The sequence below is a fragment of the Salvia hispanica genome, chromosome 4, assembly GCF_023119035.1.
Source record: "Salvia hispanica cultivar TCC Black 2014 chromosome 4, UniMelb_Shisp_WGS_1.0, whole genome shotgun sequence".
Classification (NCBI taxonomy): Eukaryota; Viridiplantae; Streptophyta; class Magnoliopsida; order Lamiales; family Lamiaceae; genus Salvia; species Salvia hispanica.
The window spans coordinates 14,047,878-14,066,996 of record NC_062968.1 but is presented as its reverse complement, the minus strand read 5'-3'; the positions used below and the strand labels follow the sequence as shown (position 1 = coordinate 14,066,996).

Below are 19,119 nucleotides of genomic sequence, written 5' to 3'. Positions count from 1 at the left end.
CTAGGGATCCCATAGGGAGATCATCAATCTGCGAAAACGGGAACTTATTCTGGGAAATTTTATTAAACGAGAATGAGGTAAGGCGAGGACAGCGGTTGAAAATTAAGAGGGTCCAGGCTTGCTGCTGAAGACTAAAAATGAAGTTAAGGTAGAGAAAACGTAGACGGTCCAGTCCATTGTCGTTGAGGATCCAGACCGTCTAAATGATGCGTGGACTTGAGTATTTGTGTCTAATCGCGGGGCTGGGAGAATTAAAAGTTGGCGACAGGAGCAGAATGGAGTAAGAGCAAATTATTTTAAAGGGTCTTATTCAAGGGAAAAAGCGTCTAACTACTAGAGGGATACCCTAGGGATCAGCAGCCTCACATATATAAAGAGCTCAACCTTGAAGAACAAGACAACCACTTCTACGCACACTCTTAGCTCAAGCTCCCGTTCCATTCCTAAGTTCCACACTTTAAATTTCTCATTTCACTTGTTGCGCACTTGGAGATGGAGTGATTCTGGCCACCGTGGTTCTCATCGTTGTTTTGCTGCTGTGTAACACCGCCTTGTGAAGGCGAAGAAACAATATTTACTTTGCTTTGTTTAGTTTGCTTTCGGTTTCAAGTACTTGTTGGTTTTTAAATTTCGTAACTCTAGTTTCTGACTTTGATCTGCTGGATTCGAACCTATTTCTCGTTGTTATGGAAGTTCATGTTGGTTTTTGTTGGATCTTGCTGAGTTGATGTTTATTTCTTGCCTTTTACTTTCGCTCTTGTTTATTGTTGGATGTTTGGAGCACCGAAATTTGTTGGTTTGCTGATGAAGGTTGTGGATTTGCGTATGGAGATGCTTGGATTTGTCGAATCTTGGTGGATTTGAAGTTGGAGTTTCGTGTATCTAGGATGTTCGTTGTTTACGTTGTGCATGATTATGGCTATTTACTTTCTGTTTCCGCATCCTTTAGGTCCAGTAGCGTAGATCTGTTAGTTTAGGGCTTTAATTTCTCGTTTTAAGTTTAGATCTGAAGTTTGCTCTGTTTTTATGGTGTTTAATACTCTGTTTTATCTGCTATTCTCGTTTGATTCCCGAAGAAGATGAAGTTGTTGGTAGTTAGAACCAGATCTGCTTTTGTCAGTACTTTCTGCAGATATGTACTTTGCTTTTTCTGTTTGTCCCCTTGACCCGTGTCAGTCTGCATTGTCTTTTTTTACTTTTATGCATGCTTTTCCAGACCCTGGTAGTTTAAGGAAACTTGTCCCCACTTTTCGCTTTATACTTGTCTGTCCAAATTAGGAAAGTTCGTCTAGTTAAATTAACTTCAGTTGTCTTAGAACTTCAAAATATTTCGTTTCTCTAAGTCATGCATGTTCCGCACGTTCTCATTTCTCAGACCCAGTAGTTTTAAGTTCTCGACCCACAAAAATTGCGTGGCAGCAGCCAACCCCTTTTTCCCAAAACATCCTCAAATGCAGTTTCGTAACACCTTCGTCCTCGTGGGATCGATTCTTTACTTCCCTTTGCTAAGTTGTAGTACAGTGGGTTGAGGTTTTGAAGAAATAGAGTGCATCCAACGACCCTTGTCTGATAGTTTCATGATCTTCTAGCCTCTGAAGTCTAGTCGAATCCTCTGGACCTGTTAGATTGAGTGATATCACAAACCGCACGCATCACTCTATTAGACATCTTCAGTCCCACAAGTGTGACATCTTTTGTGGGACGGAAGGAGTATATATAGTGCCCTAAGTTTCCAAATATGAGTAGGATTTGAAAACCCCAAAAATAGGGCAAATTTTAACTTCTCAGCATGTTTCACCCGGTCGGGCCGGGTAGGGTTATGAATGACCCTACTCGGTCTGGGTAGCGTCTCTAGATGGGGACGTTTTCTGCTGACTTTCACCCGGGGGCCGCTTGGACACGAATTGTGGTCACCTGCTCGCTTGATGGGATTGATCTCATCCCTGTTTCATGTTTTCACCATTTTCTTTTCCCCTTTAACCTATTTCTTTATACCTAACAACAAACTCAGTCATATAACCAATTAGTACATGAATGATTGACAAAAAAAAATAGACAGTAAGTTATTAAACTTGACAATAAATACATCAACCATCTAATCAAAACTAAAATATAACAATCTTATCAATGCCCAATAACGATGCAAGATTCAATATATCAAATTATAAAATGATATTTTTTTTTGATTATCCATACTACTCCATCCGTCTCCCATTAATTATTTACTTTGGTTCTTGTACGGGTTTTAAGAAATGTGAAAAAAAAGTGAGTTAAAAAGTTGGAATATGGAACTACTTTTATTTATTCTTTTTATAATAAAGTGTGAATGGAATAAGTTAGTAGAATGTGAGGCCTACATACCATTTATGGTAAAAGTAAAACTGAACAATTAATAGGGGACGGACGAAAATGACAAAAGTGGACAATTAATGGGGAACAGATGGAATAATCTAGATAAAATTTTATGGATGTATTGAACTTAATGTTTACGTGGTGTTGTTCACATATTTTATAAAACAAGTATATGTCGATAAATGATAAATTTATTTATTTAACTCTATTTTATCAACTTTTTCTCATTTTTTCTTAATCCCTCCATCCCATAACGTCTCACAGAAATATTCACATTCTAAATTAGAAATTTTCTTCTCTCTAATGAGATATGACTCATGTTCTACTAACAATCATTTAACTACTTTTACTCTTTACCTCTTTCTTACATTAGCAATTGCGATCTCACATATTTTATTCATTTTTTCTGCTTCATGCTCTTATTTTATCAATTTTTTATTAAAATCTATGTCATTCCAAAATTAAAGTTAGCTAATACCATACATAAATGGTATATTGTGATACCATAAGATTGAAATGAGAGAAATTAATCATATCCATCATCATAGTTAGTTAGAGATAGCTATTTAAAAGGGAAATTGAATGGCAAACAATGCGAGATTCACATGGCAAAACACATCCTTAAGTCCTTGTACTTTGATTGTTTATTTCAGTAGATCCTTATACAATTTTTCTGTTTTAATAAGTCCTTCTACTTTTATATTTGATATATTCAAATCTTATTTAACGGAACCGTTAACTTTTCCGTTAAAAATATGACATATCATAATTATTTAAAATATTCCACCTAATATCCTAGTTGGAAAATATAAAAAAAAGTGGTAAAACAATAATTCGATCACTTTTTCATCCATCTCCCTCAATCTCTCTCTGCATTAATCTCCCACTCCGTTAGCGCCATTTTTTTGTAGCAATGGGGAGCGGCAAGCAGCGCTGGAAAATCTCCTTCCACAAATCCTCCTCATCGCTGCGCTCAAGCAGGTCCAAATTCCGGCCGAGTTCCTCTGCCCTCTCTCCGGCGCTCTCATGGCGGATCCTGTAATCGTCTCCTCCGGCCACACATTCGAGCGCAGCTGCGTCTCCTTCTCCTTCCACTCCACTCTCACCGGCACCGCCACAGATTTCTCCACCATCATCCCCAATCTCGCCCTCAGATCCACGATCGTCAACTGGTGCCTCCTCCATCGCCTCGACCCCCAAAACCCCTCGCCTTTCACTCCGCCAAGAAAATCATCCGTCAATTAATGCCTCCGCCACCGCCGCCGGTCGAGTTTAATCGGATACCTAGCGTCAGCAGCTCGGAGAGTCCGCGACGCCGTGAACTCCGCTCCTTCTAACCACTAGGCCGGCGTGCTACTCCTCTTGTTTTACCTCTTTCTTTATGTTATGTTATATTTTTGGATATTAGGTAGAATATTTTAAATAATTAATATATGATGTGTCATTTTATAACGGAAAAGTTAACGGTTTCGTTAAATAAGGATTTGAATATATCAAATATAAAAGTACAAGGATTTATTAAAACAAAAAAATTGTATAAGGATCTATTGAAATAAACAATCAAAGTACAAGGATTTAATGATGTGTTTTGCCTAATGGATTCATGACATGACATCAGACGTTATTATGCACATGTATAAACCATGCCACATGTCATCGGAGCTTATCATACACATTGTAAACCATGCCACAGTCATCCTAATAAATAGTATTTGAATGAAAACATCACCTATATTTGAATGAAAGTAATAATTTAGGGAACATTTTTTTTCATTTCAAAGATTACAGTTTTTTATAGATCAAGTCACTCAAACTAGTAACTTTAATACGAGTAAAATACTATACTAGTGCATATTTAAGCCGAAAGCCTTGAATCCGTTTTGCCGCCATCACTGCAAAACCCTCTTCCTATTTGTAGTTTGAACATGACAGCAAACGACGCCGTTCTCCTCCGCTTCTCCATACCATCCGATACTCTCGCACCGTCGCCTTCACCAACCCAATCCTCAAACCAATTTCATCACCCCCACTCTCTCCTAAACGACCTCGTCTTTATAATAGAATCAGGCGACTCTCAAGCCCTATTTTCCTATAAATAATTTCTTGTGATTGCCATCGCGGTTGCTTCTTTGCTTCTCTTCAATCTGTCTAACTTTACTGGGTCAGTCACTCTCGCTCAGACGCAGTTTTGTGGTCTTAATTCTGATATTTAAGCTGTTTCAATCTTCAATTTTTGTGATATGCCTGCTTGTAGTTGTAGACAAGATTGAAACTTTTGAAGCTTAAAGTAGTAAATATTGGGAAACCTGTAAGAGAATAATCATATCCACTATTTGATATTGTTAATTTCTACTGAACTGTGTTTTGAATCTCTTATTATCTGTTAAGTTCTTAATTAAACCGCCAATAAAATCAAGAAAAACATTTCCATGTGTAATATCTGTGAATCTGTGATTGATGTCAGAAGAGGACCATGGCGTTAATTGATCCTGACCATAAATATATGTGATCCTGTTTGCTTATTTGATACATGTAATGCTATATTTGTCTTGGACATATTATGACTCAGATATCAATCATAAGTTACATAACAGGTGATAGTCTGATAGACTATGCAACTCTCAAAACCATGATATTAATAGGGATGATTAGGAAGATTGAGATCACTCAGTGAATTTATATTCTAAACAATTTACTGAATTTCTTTAGCAGTCACCCTGATGCATAAAAAAGAGATCTGGTAATTTAGCTGGTGGGTGTGATTCGGACACAAATATATTTATAACCTCAATCATGTGTCATCTTGGCTAAAACCCACCTTTGATCTGTACCCAAGTATTTATCCAACACTTGGACTCTGCTGCAGCCTATGAGAACCTTATAAGCATAGGGCGTGGTGAACAATGTTGTATGGATACTATGTGTGGATTCATTGTCTTTTCTTTTAACAAGAAAAACCATATACAAATGTATGTTTGCTATTTATTTGTTATCTAAAACAGTAACAAAATTTAATTTCGATCCATATAAGTTTTGAGACGAGCGAGTTTCATTTTTTTTTTCCTGCAATCTTGTAACAGGCCATTGGTTAACATTCCTTTATGTCGCTTGAAAAATTGTCGGTCCTTGAGTATATGAATGGACGGAATGGGAAACATGGGCACAACAGGAACTCATGTCTGTTGGTGGTTCTGACCTTTGTGCAAAATTCTCTAACTTGCATGTATATGTAGCCTTGATTCTTCAAATTGTTTTACTCTTTGAATTAAATAATGAATTTGGGTCGTTGGAAAGAATGATGCTCGAGATTGAAGGACGCATAGTGATTAGTCAGTCAGAGTCTTATGCGCCAAATAGTGATAGCAGTCATACTGACCCTATCAGTGTTGTAGCTTAAATGTTGCTTATGCCTACGGAACAAATGGTTTGAAAATTGACTCCACCAGAAGTCGGGAAGCCACCTGATTGAATTGATTGGGACAATCTTCAGACAGATTGTTCAAGGTGGCACAAGCTGAAAGGAGATCTAGCAATGTGCTCTGAGGCTCTACTTAAGCAAGTTAGATCATACCAAGGATTTGATTTGTAGAAAGACAAGGATCGGTTTGTGGAATTTGCAAATGCATCCTTGGACCTGTGCAAGGTGTATCAGGAACTTGCTTTGCGTGGCAATAGCCGTAGAGAAATGTTTGCTGCCGAGATGCAATTGAAGCAAGCTATAGATCTTTCTAGCACTAGAGAATATAGAGATCTTGTAGCTTGCCTTGAAGACATACAAAGGGCACTGAAAGCTACATAGTTGCCTGGTTCACGAAGCCTTCACTCAGCCTTTCTTGTTAGATTGATTCTCTGTATGATATACGTGCTCATGTGTGAGTGGAAGGGTAAGATGGTGTGAAATGGTGCTCATTGGCTCAAGCTTGGGTTACGCTTAAAACTTTTACTTAAACAGAGTGCTTTTGTTTTATGTATGCATTAGCTTGAGCTTCAGTAGTGTCTTATATGGAATGCAGTCTAGATTAACTTGCAAGACTTAATGAGATTCTTCAGAAGGAATGAGATTGTACAATGATCACTTGTAGATTCATAATTTAGACATGGTTTTGGCATGTGATGAATATCTTATGATTTTGATGTCTTCCTCATCAATGCTCAGTTAGTGCAGTCTTATAAATGCTGTCAAAGCCCCGTGAAGAGACTTCCTTTCGGAAGCTGACCTGTGACTGAGCCTGTGTGAGCAGAAGGTTCCCACCAAATATAACACCATATACATATGTAAGAAAAGTTGGAATCAGGAGAAAAATGCTCCACTTATTCCATAAATGTGAGATATAAGAGCATCTCCAATGGCGGACTTCCCGTCTCCCTTCGGAGAGGCTTCCGGGAAGTCTGTCGGGGAAGGGTGCTATTGTGGCACGGAGAGGAGGACGCCGACGTCCCGTGAGGACATGGGAAGGACGGGCGGACGTCCGCCGGGGATGTCCGGTATTTTAATTTAATTTTTTTTTTTAAATTCTATATATACGGCTCGTTGACTATTTGTGAATTTTAATTCCGTAACGTAAATTGAATATTTGTGAATTTTTTTAATTGCGAGAAGTCCGCGCGGGAATGACAGATTGTGCAGTGGGAAGTCCTTACGACGTGGCAGGAGGGTGAGAAGTCCTTATGACGTGGCAGGAGGTGTATTTGGGAAGGGCGACGGGAATGGCATTGGGGAAGTCCGCCCATTGGAGATGCTCGATACCAAATTCTTTGTACGTTGGATTTTCTTCAAATCATTTTCTGCGAATCGACACCAACACCTTTGGACAAAGGAATCTGTCCCTACGCATTTTATCTTGTGTTGGAGAAACTTTGCATTACATTTTAGATTTGATCATGATCAACCCAATTATAAATATAAACATAAATATATTGATGGATCAAAAATATTACTAGTAGTAGTAAAAAGTTAATTATATAGTACGATGCATCCAAGCTTGATGAGTTAGTTCTCAATTGGAGTTAATGTGCATATAGTGTGACAATTTTAATTTTCTCTCAAGAACTAAAAATTTGGTGTTAAAAACTTATGAATGGATTTTGTAGTAAATTTTCAAAAATTTGGTTTCACGTATTAGTTCGTATAAATAAATGATAAAATGCTACTGAATTGATAAAAAGATGTTTCCATTATAGGAATAGATTTGAGAAAATGAATGTATCTGAATTGTAACTTAAAATGAATGTATCTGAATTGTAACTTTCACATAATCAAGATGATGAATGCTAACCGTATTTCAATGCCTAAAAATTGTCATATGTCCAGAACCAAACATAAATAAAAACAAATACTTCTTACATATGATATAAATAAAAGGTACGTATTCCCTCCGTCCCTCATAATTTGTCACCATTTGACCCAACATGAACTTTAAGAAATGTAATAAAAAGTGGGTTGAAAAAGTTAGTGGCACGTGGGTCCTATTTTTATATATTAGTTTTATAATAAAATGTGAGGAGAAATGAGTTAGTGGAATGGAGGGTCCACTAACAAAAATAGTACTCCCTCCGTCCCTGAAAATTTGTCACCTATTTCCATTTCCGTCCGTCACTAAAAATTTGTCACCTTTCACTTTTACCATTTTTGGTAGTGGACCCTACATTCCACTAACTCATTCACACTCACATTTTATTATAAAACTAATATATAAAAGTAGGATTCACATTCCACTAACTTTTTCAACTCACTTTCTATTACATTTCTTAAAATCCGTATCGGGTCAAATAGTGATGAATTTTGGGGGACGGAGGGAGTAGAAGGGAAATGTGACAAATTTTTAGAGATTGACGAAAATGGAAATAAGTGATAAATTTCCAAGGATAGAAGGAGCATATTTTTCCAAAAATGCAGAAAACTACAAAATCATAAGCTCTGAAATTCGTATTAGGCCATCTACAGCAGTGGACAATTCATTTTCAATCCATCTCCAATTTCCTCCTGTCCATTTTCACATCAACCCAAATTATGGGGGGGTGGGAAAATCGCCGTCGATCAGCGCTTCTGTTGTACTCCCTCCGTCCGCGAATAGGAGTCCCGTTTTTCCATTTTGGTCCGTCCACGAATAGGAGTCCCGGTTCATAATTACCATAAATGGTAAAGAGGCCCCACATTCCACCAACCCATTCCACTCACATATCATTTAAAACTAATATATACAAGTGGGACCCCTATTCCACTAACTTTCTTCCACCCACTTTTCTTAACATTTCTTAAAATCCGCACCGATAAGAAATGGGACTCCTATTATTGGACGGAGGGAGTAATAGCCAGTGCCCTACTGCGAATGCTCCTCGCTTTTCACCGACAACCATTTATTAGTAACAGATATGACCATTTATTACTAAGAGATTAAAAAACCATTTATTAAGAGATACTCTCATGTAAGCGCAGCAATTAACATGCCAAAAATGGTTTTAATTAACATTTATTTATATTAATTTTAAGTTAATCACTCTTATTAACGTATTAACACATGTTATTAGAGCATCCGCAATGGTGCTTAGGCCAGCCATAGGCCAGCAATAGGCTAGCCATTCTCTCCCCTGCCACGTCAGCAACACTAAAAAATCCACCTGCCACATCAGATTTAGGTGAGCCATAGGCCAGCCGTAATAAAAATAAATTCAAAATATACTACATTTACGGAATTAAAATCACGATTAAATTTCCGAATTAAATTTACGAGACATATACGGGAAAATTCATTAATTTTATTTTTAAAAAAAAGTACATTAACTAAAAATAAAAAAAATTGCATAATAAAAAAAAAAATCCGGGCTTCCACACACGAGCCACCGCCCCACTCTACTCCTCACTAATTTATTAAAAAAATACATAAAAAATGTTAGTAGGCCTTGAATCCGTTATAGTTTGCCGCTAGAACGAACTCGCTGCCCGGTCAGCGAGTCAGGGTCAAGGGGGCGACGGCCCCTTGCCATGTTAGTCGGGCTTGCACCGTTATGACATGTTTTTGTTTTAGGTCTTAATTTCGTATTGGGCTAGTTGTTGTTGTCCATCGCTAGATGTTGCTCTTGTACAGAAATTTAGAGATAGAGAAAATCGCGTTTATATAATTTTTCAAAAATAAAAAAAAGAATAAAAAAAAATTAAAAAGAAGAATTAAAAAAAAATTAAAAAAAGAATTAAAAAAGAATTATAAAAAAAAATAAAAAATAAGCGCCAAGGCTGATCGCTGGCCGATCGGGCCGCCACAATGGCGGCTAGCCGATCGGCCAATAAGCCAACTTCGGTTAACGACGAGCGATCGCCGATACCGCCGATCCATTTCGCCGATTTCGTCCTCGCCGATTGCAATGGTTCGGCTAGCCGATCGGCTAGCGCGACGAATCGGCTAGCCGGTCGCTAGCCGATCATTGCGGATGCTCTTAACGAATTTTAACATTTAGTGTTCAAATATAATGAAGAGACACATATACCCCCGAACGGCCGAATCACCATTCTCATATTTAAAAATTTAAATTTAAATTTAAATATTTATTAATAAGGAGTAGGAAAGTGAGAAACACAGAAAAAATGGAGTCGCGCTTCCTTTCCCTCCTTCTCCCCTCGCTCCTCATTTTTCTCTATCTACACCCAGTCTTCGGAAGCGGCGCCGGAGTCATCAAAGTTAATTACAAATTCTCCGGCTCCGACGCCACTCTCAGCGCCCTCAGAGCTCACGATGATATCCGCCACCTCTCCATCCTAGCCGGCGTCGACCTGCCCCTCGGTGGTACCGGTCGTCCTGACGCTTCTGGGTGCGCTTTTGTTCTACTTTACTCCTTTTCATTCCCTTCTCCGTTTTCGCGATTGTTTTTTAATTAGAATGGACAATTTCGGTGGTTTGCTACTTGAATGTGGTGGAAAATGTTTCTCATCGTGAATTCATGCTTAGTTTCACTGTAATTCGTGGAATTGTGGCTGGATCTTGTCATATACTAGTAAAATTCTCGTTTTAATTTGTTTGTCTAAGTTTTTAGTTTTCCGTTGTTTGATCTTGCATGTTTCCTCGTTAGTATGTGCTTCACTGTTCTAGTGTCAAATTTATGTGTAGCAATTAGTCAATTCAATCTTGGATGTTGTGTAAGGTGGATCGTTACTTCGCCAATTGCTGGGAGTTAATGAAAACCGTGTTTATGTGTCCCTCCTGAATTCGAGGAATAACAGGATTTTAAAGGGGGTCCTAGGTGGAATGTCATACTATTTACTTTTGTACGCAGTAATCATCTTTGCATGTGTAAGTTACTAATCACACTATACAATGATGCATCGCTGTTGATGGATTCTACTTTTACTTAGAAGTCTCAAGGTTTACTAATCAACTAATCATGTTTGCATGTTTGTATGGTATGATTGCCCTGTCTTATCTTCAGATCAGCTCCATTACTTCTGCTTTTGCCTTGTAATTTATGCCCACCCAATTTGGCAACAGCTATGCCCACACATGTAGAAAATATACTCACGAACCAATATCGATCTTATGTGCCAAGCCATGGTGTTTCAAGTCCACTTTCGGTTATGCGTTTAGTGTGTTTTCTTATTTATACAATTTCTAGTCTAAACTCTAAATTCGTGCCGGGTCCTCGGAAGTTTTCTATACCATGGGATTGGTTAGAGATTTCTGGTCCTAAACGTCAGTTTCTCATGAACCACTCACTCTTATCTGCAAATAATGTGGACAGATATGAGATACCCTACATGTGAATGTAGTCATGTACAATATTATTGGGTCTCACACAAGCATGCTCGAATGCAAGTAGTCAGCTTTCCACTACTAAGATGCTAACCCTGGCAATTAATGTTTACTATTAAGTACTACTACTACTAACCAGTTTGCAAAAGTATTATGTTATTCACTGATTCTTCAAGTTACTTGAAAAGTTGTTATTTGTTCATGGTATGTGGATTTTTTGAACCTTCCTGCTGCTACTTTAAAGAGCAGATTTTGGATATGTGGTTATTTTTTTTAACTTTCTCCTGCAGAATGATAATGATGAAACACAACTGGTTATAATTTTAAGGTTCCGCATATGAGTGTCAAATCTCACATCATTCTTCTTGCTTGTGTAATTGATGACACAGGCTCTACTATGCTAAAATAGGCATTGGAACACCGTCAAAAGATTATTATGTGCAGGTTGACACGGGAACTGATATAACTTGGGTTAACTGCATTCAGTGCCATCAATGTCCCCGGCGAGGTTACCATGGTGTATGATTCGACCTCACCTGTTTCTTATGTACTTTTTGTCCAGGATGAGGTTTTAGTGGTCTTACTGCAGTAGAGATTCCTTCATCCCTGATTATCTTGTGCTTGATTTATGTTTTGGCAGATTGAACTTCCCCTTTACAATCCAAAAGATTCTCTTACTGGAAAACTAGTGTCATGTGAGCAAGATTTTTGTAAAGAGGTCGGTGGAGGCTTATCAGGTTGCAATGCTAATTCATCATGCTTGTATACTGAGGTTTATGGAGATGGGAGCTATACTATAGGATACTTTGTTGAGGATGTTGTTCAGTATGATCGAATATCTGGGGATTTGCAAACAAAATCAGCAAATGGAAGTGTTATTTTTGGGTATGTAATTGTTTTTATAATAATGCTAATTATTATTATTGTTACTACTATTATTTAGTGAGTACTTCTATTACTGTGTACGTCTGATTATTTGAGTGGCTGTTTAATCTCAAGCATTTGACGTGCATTGCAATAGAGAATGCCTTTGACACATAGCAATCTTACTTGCATCAGGATCTACCCTAAGTGTGTCAGTAGAGGGATGAAACCATAACAGAAATTAGAGTGGTGATTCCACTTTAAACGTTAGGTGCTTTTAGGATACAGAAGGTTTAAAATCATTCCTTTTCCTGGTAAACTTGCTGCTTGTTAGTTTATGAATTTGTTAATACTTGTTCCATCTATTATAGCTATAATTTGTATGCTAATCAACACTCTGAATGTCATAATTTGCATGCCTAGAGGCTGCAGAGTGACTATGAATGAGTTAGCTGTGACAGCATGTTTACATTGATTGCCTTTAAAATGATTTCGAAGTTAGTTCATGATTATTTCATTTTTTATGTTCTCTTCATAATTTCTCCTCCATCTCATGACTCTCTCTGCTGTATTTGGTTCTTGCTCAAACTGTTATGCATATGATAGGAAATTATAGTTTCATCATCTGTTGCAGACTTGCAGTTATATCTCGAAATAAGAGTCGAGGGATTTGTAATAATTTCATCTCATGGCTTTACATGCAAATGCTATATAACAAAATGTTGTATTCTTATCTTTGTTGGTTTTTGAAGTTTTCCTGTATTTTAGAATTATTATGTTCTCATTTAATCCAATGATTGAGTGAGGCCTTTCTGAGCAGATGTGGTGCCCAACAATCTGGAGATCTGGGGCCATCAGATGATGCAGTTAATGGAATATTGGGTTTTGGAAAATCTAATTCGTCATTGCTTTCACAGCTGGCTTCGTCTGGAAGAGTGAAAAAGATGTTTGCTCATTGCTTAGATGGTGTCAATGGTGGAGGTATCTTTGCTATTGGGCATGTGGTTCAACCACTAGTAAATACAACACCCTTAGTGTCAAACCAGTATGTCAGATTCATTGCTATAACATATGCATTTTGTCTTTAACCTTGTCCTTCAATACATTTTGTTAAATTGTATGCTGTTGAATTTCTGTACTTGAGTCTTTTTTAGATTATCATGTAAGATTTTAGTTATATCTAATAAAGATCATGGGGAGTGAGGTTGAACTGGCAAATGATTCAGTGTATCTGTTTGCTCAAAAAAAGCTGCTGGCCATGCATATTTTCGTACAAATTCTTGCATTCTCAACATAGTACTCCCTCCGTCCCACCGAAAATGACCCACTTTCCTTTTTGATTTGTCCCAACCAAGATGAACCATTAGTAAAATGGAAACACATTTATCTCTACTTTATTCCTTCTCTCTTACTTTATTCTCACCACTGAACACACAAAAGAAAGTTGCATAAAATCTCGTACCGCCCAAGGAAGGGGTCATCTTCCTTGGGACGGATGGAGTATTAGATTAGGTGTAGGAGCAATGTAGAGGAGCACATCCTCAAGAATAAACCAAATATAGGGATGTGGTTCATTCTGAAAGATTGTTTTGCAATATCTTGTTGCAATACTTTAGATTTGTTGATTAAGACAATTCTACAAGTGATTCATTCTGCATTGGTCTGCACTATGCTAGTAAAAGATCTTGGCATTGGTACTTGATTGTCTTCTGTTGTTTCCGGTTTACAAAACTTTGCAGTTACTGTTATCTTTATAATGTTAAAGCTGCCTCTTGTGCCTCCATTCTCTTATAGCAATTATTTAATGAAATTGTAGGCCACATTACAATGTCAATATGACTGGAATCCAAGTGGGTCATGATTTCCTGAATCTGACTACAGATATCTATATGGCAGACAAGAGGGGAGCAATAATTGACAGTGGTACCACATTGGCATATCTTCCACAAATGATTTATGAACCACTAGTAAAAAAGGTATCTTTTGTAAAAGTTTCATTATACGCACTTTGATTGCCAAATTGGATGGAGGGAAGCTTACCCTTTTTTGTCCTTTATAATTGTTAGATACTCTCCTGGCAGATGGATCTGAAATTGCAATTGCTTCACGACCAATATACATGCTTCGATTTTGCCGGAAGGTAGCATCCATTGTTAATACTGTCTTGAATGAGTCAAATACCATTTGATGCATGCTAGAGGTCATTATTTGGCAATTGGTAGTGATTATAGGATGGCTGTACTTTATAGCTCTTAAGTGATTTATCTCTTTCTGTCTCTGGTCACTTGACTATAATTAATTTATACCTCTGAAATTCGTAATTTCCTTTGAATTCTACGCTTCAACTTGTTCACATTCCCCTGGCATATTATATATGATCTTTAGTATGTTCTGTACGGTTGTTATTAGCTAAGTGCTGACGTTCTGATCCATAATATATTAAGCATCCTGCAAATTCAGATGTATTTCTATATTGTATGCACATTTCGGTTTGAAGAATTTGAATACGTTAAGTCCTTGTTGTATGATTGTATTCGACAGTTTGATGGTTCTCATTTCAAAATGATGCATTATAGATGAAGTTATCTGCAGTACTATCTTTGATCACTCAAAAAATTATACTTTTTATTAGCTCTCCTTTTAGGTAATGCTTCTTAATAACTGTGTTTTCACCTTTTGTAGTGTTGATGATGGATTTCCAATTGTGACCCTCCATTTTCAAAATTCACTTTCTCTGAGGGTTTATCCCCACGAGTATCTGTTCTCATTTGTAAGTACATTCTGTTTACAAGTACAGCATGCATATTATCTTTTATTTACTTTAATAAAATATTTATTACTATATCTGTATATATATGTGTAATACAAATTGTTTTTTAAGCCTGATAGTTATAATTGTAACTGACATTTCACTTAAAATGCTAGCGTTGTCATTTTCATATTATAGCAAGGAGAGCTTGCACAACTTTACTAGCAAAATGAACTTCTTGGCTATATTTTCTTGTGGCGGCTGTTTCTTTCAGTATTGAGAAAATACCAGGGGTAGATTGCATCTTATCTTTGGAGTTATCTTCTTTAGTGCATGTAAACACCTCTGCCTCAATTTAACCGTCAAATTAATAGTTACACTTAGAGAGATTGGTCCTAGAAGGCAAGCAACTTACTAAATGCATCAGAGCTTGGATTCTGGTGGACAAACATCTCAATGGTTATAGGATTTTACATTTCAAGTGATTGAATTAGATATAGAGAATGTATAATTTTGTACTTCTTGAAACTCTGGTGTTTTCGCTAAAATGATCTGTTTACAATTGCCACTGGAACTATATATTATCATATTCTGAAATTTATTAACCTCGGAGTCGATTCATTTTTTGGACCCGTTTTAGAAAAATAATTATAGATAGTTAAAGTAGAGAAAGAGTAAAGTAAGAGAGAGAATACCATAGATAAGATTCTTCTCTACATTATTCTCTCTCTTACTTTACTCTCTCTCCACTTTAACTATTATTACTCCCTCTATCCCAACTAAGTTGAGTCAACTTTTGGGCATGAAGATTAAGAAACTGTGTTGAAAAGTAGGAAAGATGAAGAGAGAGTAAAGTAGGTTATGGATTAAAGTAAGAATAATTGGATGTTTTGTTTTTTGTCAAAAAGAGAAATGACTCAACTTAGTTGGGACATCCCAAAAAGGAATACGACTCAACTTAGTTGGGACGGAGGGAGTACCATTTTTCGAAAACGAGTGCAGAAAATGAAATGACTCTATTACTGTGGAAGGGAGGGAGCATTTTGTTTTTCCTTGATACATCTTATTTTCTTGGTTTGTTGGCAGTTAGTTATATTCTGAAAATATGTTGTATTTATATTTGTTTTATTTTTATTTGAGAGGAAAGTTTGTCTCTCTTAACTATTTTTGATAGGTCTGCAAGTGCAAACTAAAATCTGCTATTTTACCTCCCCTTGTCTTGTTATTTCTGGGCAGGAAGACTTGATGTGCATTGGTTGGCAAAACAGTGGCTTGGAGTCCCAGGATAAAAAGAATATTACACTTTTAGGAGGTAGGACCTTGCAATCTTTAATCATCGTTCTATTTATTTTAGAAGAAAATATTTATTTTGTTCATCTCCCTCGAAGGAGCACCCTAATCTTATACCTTTAAATCTGTCTCCCCATCATTAGTAGGCCTCTGGAGCTCATAAACTTGTTCCTTACTTTTTGACACCAAAGCTGCTCAATATAGCATAGAATTTCTGAGCCACAACAATTTTCTAACTTCCAAATCCCACTAAAATTTCATTTGTTGTTTGATCTGAAATACTGAAATCTCTTGCATCCCTTGCGAAATATGAATAAATTTACTGCATTCAAGTTTCTTGGTTAGTCTTCTATTCCTTGCCATGATGCCGGTATTTTATTTCTGATGTAGCAAGCAGCATGACATAAGAAATTTTCTCAATTATTTAGCAGCTAAGCTCTTTTGCAATATTGCAGTTTTAACTTCCGAACTTTCTTAACCAAGATTCCATTTGTCACACTGGTTTTGGTACTCTTGGAAAATTTCTACATATTAAATTGCTTAGCTCTGGTCAATACAAAACTATTCACAATTTGAAGAGTGTTATATTTTCTGGTAATGTTTTCAGTTTTGAATTTAGCTTGGTCTAATTTTGGCAGATCTGGTTCTTGCCAACAAGCTGGTCCTTTATGATCTAGAAAAACATGCAATTGGATGGACTGAATATAACTGTAAGTGTTATAGAACATTCGTTATCATCATTTTGAGCCTTTGGTTTGACCTGGTTCTTGAGATAAATATTATTACGTCCTTTGTGATGGTTGCTCTTTTGAAAATATTTGCCAGGCTCATCGAGTATCCAAATAAAGGACGAAATCACTGGCTCAGTGCATCTCGTGGGAGCTCACACTCTGTCTCGTGGTTGGGAATTCACCCCCCCTGTTGTAATCATCTTACTGATGATGGCTGTGTTGCATTGTTTTATACAATGACCAGTGACCACAAACAGATCAGTATAGGAAACACTGAAAAGTGGAAGAAGTAAATGACCACAAAACTTCATCCCAAAATGTGCATAATAATCTCAGAAATTGGCTAAGCTTACAGTATTATTACAACACAGAATTGTAGGTCATTGCTAGATACGATTTTGCGTTTTTTTTTGTAAGCTGCATTACATGGTGTAAATAGTTGTTTGTACAGATGAGAACATAGTGTTATTATTTCTAAAGATTATTGTGGTCATAATAGATGCATCCTATCATATTGAGATGTAAAACTTCAAATGATTTTATGATGAAATTTTATGGTTATCTATAGTGTTTGGTAGGGTAGATAACTCATTAATCCAAATCATCAAGTAGGAATTGAATAAAAGCAAGTCGAGTAGGTAGTTTACATAACATAATGATTTAGGTGTTTCAAAATAGATGGAACCCTAAGTCTAAGTATGCGTGCATTTACATAATTACATGTTATTGACATTTGCCACACTAAACATGAAGCATTAGTATGGAAGAGAAATAAAAAATAAAAAATCAGCCAAACATTGATAATGAGAGGTTAAACGAATGCCCTAAAAGGGTCCACGTAAAAATCCTAAATTATTTAATTCCACAATCACAAGATCTTCTGTTTAGAAATTCTCAAATTTATTAGTATTATATAAGGATGGCGTGGTAAGTAGGATTATAGATTTTGTCGGTCTACTTACAAACTTTTGACTCTCATTGCATCTAGAATGTTTTTTTGGTGGGATTCCTCTTTTATTTGGATTAGTTGAAATACTTTATTTTATCTACTTTTTTTAGAAATCATATAATTTGATGAAAGATCTAGAAGTAGAACATTGTTCCAGAAATAAATTACTTGGGGGACTTGTACTTCTAGATTTCAATTAATTTAAATTTCGTGATCCAAATAGTTGAAAATGGTGCTCATTTCTTATTTAAGTAGTGTATTTTTTTCTTGTGCGTATAAATATAGAGGGGAAAACTGCAATCAGTTTACCAAAAAAGAAGAGTGAAAAACAAGAAAGTAAAAGGTAAAGTTTAAATATTACTTATAAAATTATCATTTATTTCCATTCACGTTTTTTAAGTTATAGAATGATTATCATCACATTACATAAGAAGCTTATCATAATTAACCTTGCTCCCCTTTAAGTACATGTAATTATGGAAAAGCAAGCAATGAAAAGGTAGTATTTTATTTCTAACAATGAAAAGGCTTCGTTTTTCTTTTTTTTCCTTTACTTAGGAATACATCATATATATTTATATTTATATACTACGGAGTACTATCTCCGTCCACCAAAATTTGTCCCACTTTGACCCGGCACGGATTTTAAGAAATGTAATGGAAAGTGAGTTGAAAAAGTTAGTGGAATGTGAATCCTACTTTTATATATTAGTTTTATAATAAAATGTGAGTGTGAATGAGTTAGTGGAATGTAGGGTCCACTACCAAAAATGGTAAAAAGTGAAATGAGACAAATTTTGTTGGACGGACGAAAATGAAAAAATGAGATAAATTTTGGTGGACGGTGGTAGTATTTTTTTAGAGGGAAATAATTCGATTAGACTGCAGCATATTTATTATATGGTGGTACAAGTTTTTCGTATTTATATTTACTAATTTAATGAAAATATGAAAATGAAATTAAAGCAATAGGGTTAGGGGGTAGAACAAGTTGGACGTGCTTATGTCTCATGAGTATCGTCACTAACTACTACGAAATTGTAGCATTTGCCATTATACATAAGTGCACATATATATTATTAATTTATTATAAAGATAGATGATTGTCTAGGAACAAGGTATCTAATAATTAGTCGTTGTTGATGTTACGGCCCTCAGTTAAATACTATCTCCCCTTATACCTACCATTTATTGTTTTAATAAAGTAAATTAATAGTAATAATTTTTTTATGATAGTGATTGGATCCTGATTTATTAGTTAGATAAAAATATTTTACAAAGATGCCACTTATATGGTTTTAATTTAGTATCGTACTGTATGTCTTATAGGAATATATAGGATATACTCATGAATATTTCTTATGAAATTAATTCAAGAACCATATTCTGTAGTTTTAATTTAGAATTATAGATAATTACTATATGGAGTGTGACAAGAGAAAAGAT

At 36.1% G+C, this 19,119-nt stretch overlaps 1 protein-coding gene and 1 long non-coding RNA gene across 2 annotated transcripts; both read left to right on the top strand.

Moving 5' to 3' along the window:
* The first annotated feature begins 4,247 nt into the window (after nt 1-4,247).
* LOC125220167 lies at nt 4,248-7,267 on the top strand. The gene is made up of 3 exons (XR_007176330.1): nt 4,248-4,513; nt 5,433-6,837; nt 6,953-7,267. It is a non-coding gene; the product is annotated as an uncharacterized LOC125220167 (long non-coding RNA).
* Nucleotides 7,268-9,931: 2,664 nt separating this feature from the next.
* On the top strand, nt 9,932-17,236 carry LOC125219472 (aspartic proteinase 36-like). The gene is made up of 10 exons (XM_048121449.1): nt 9,932-10,155; nt 11,480-11,609; nt 11,731-11,975; nt 12,775-12,999; nt 13,771-13,930; nt 14,021-14,094; nt 14,637-14,724; nt 15,940-16,015; nt 16,632-16,703; nt 16,819-17,236. The coding sequence occupies exons 1-10, from the start codon at nt 9,932-9,934 to the stop codon at nt 16,962-16,964; spliced, it is 1,440 nt and encodes a 479-aa protein (XP_047977406.1). The 3' UTR covers nt 16,965-17,236.
* The last annotated feature ends 1,883 nt before the right edge of the window (nt 17,237-19,119 follow it).

Coding starts and splice junctions, on each gene's coding strand:
- LOC125219472 (XM_048121449.1), top strand. CDS start 9,932: ATGGAGTCGCGCTTCCTTTCCCTCCTTCTCCCCTCGCTCCTCATTTTT. Junction 13,931..14,020: donor ATGAACCACTAGTAAAAAAG/GTATCTTTTGTA, acceptor TATAATTGTTAG/ATACTCTCCTGGCAGATGGA. Junction 14,725..15,939: donor ACGAGTATCTGTTCTCATTT/GTAAGTACATTC, acceptor ATTTCTGGGCAG/GAAGACTTGATGTGCATTGG.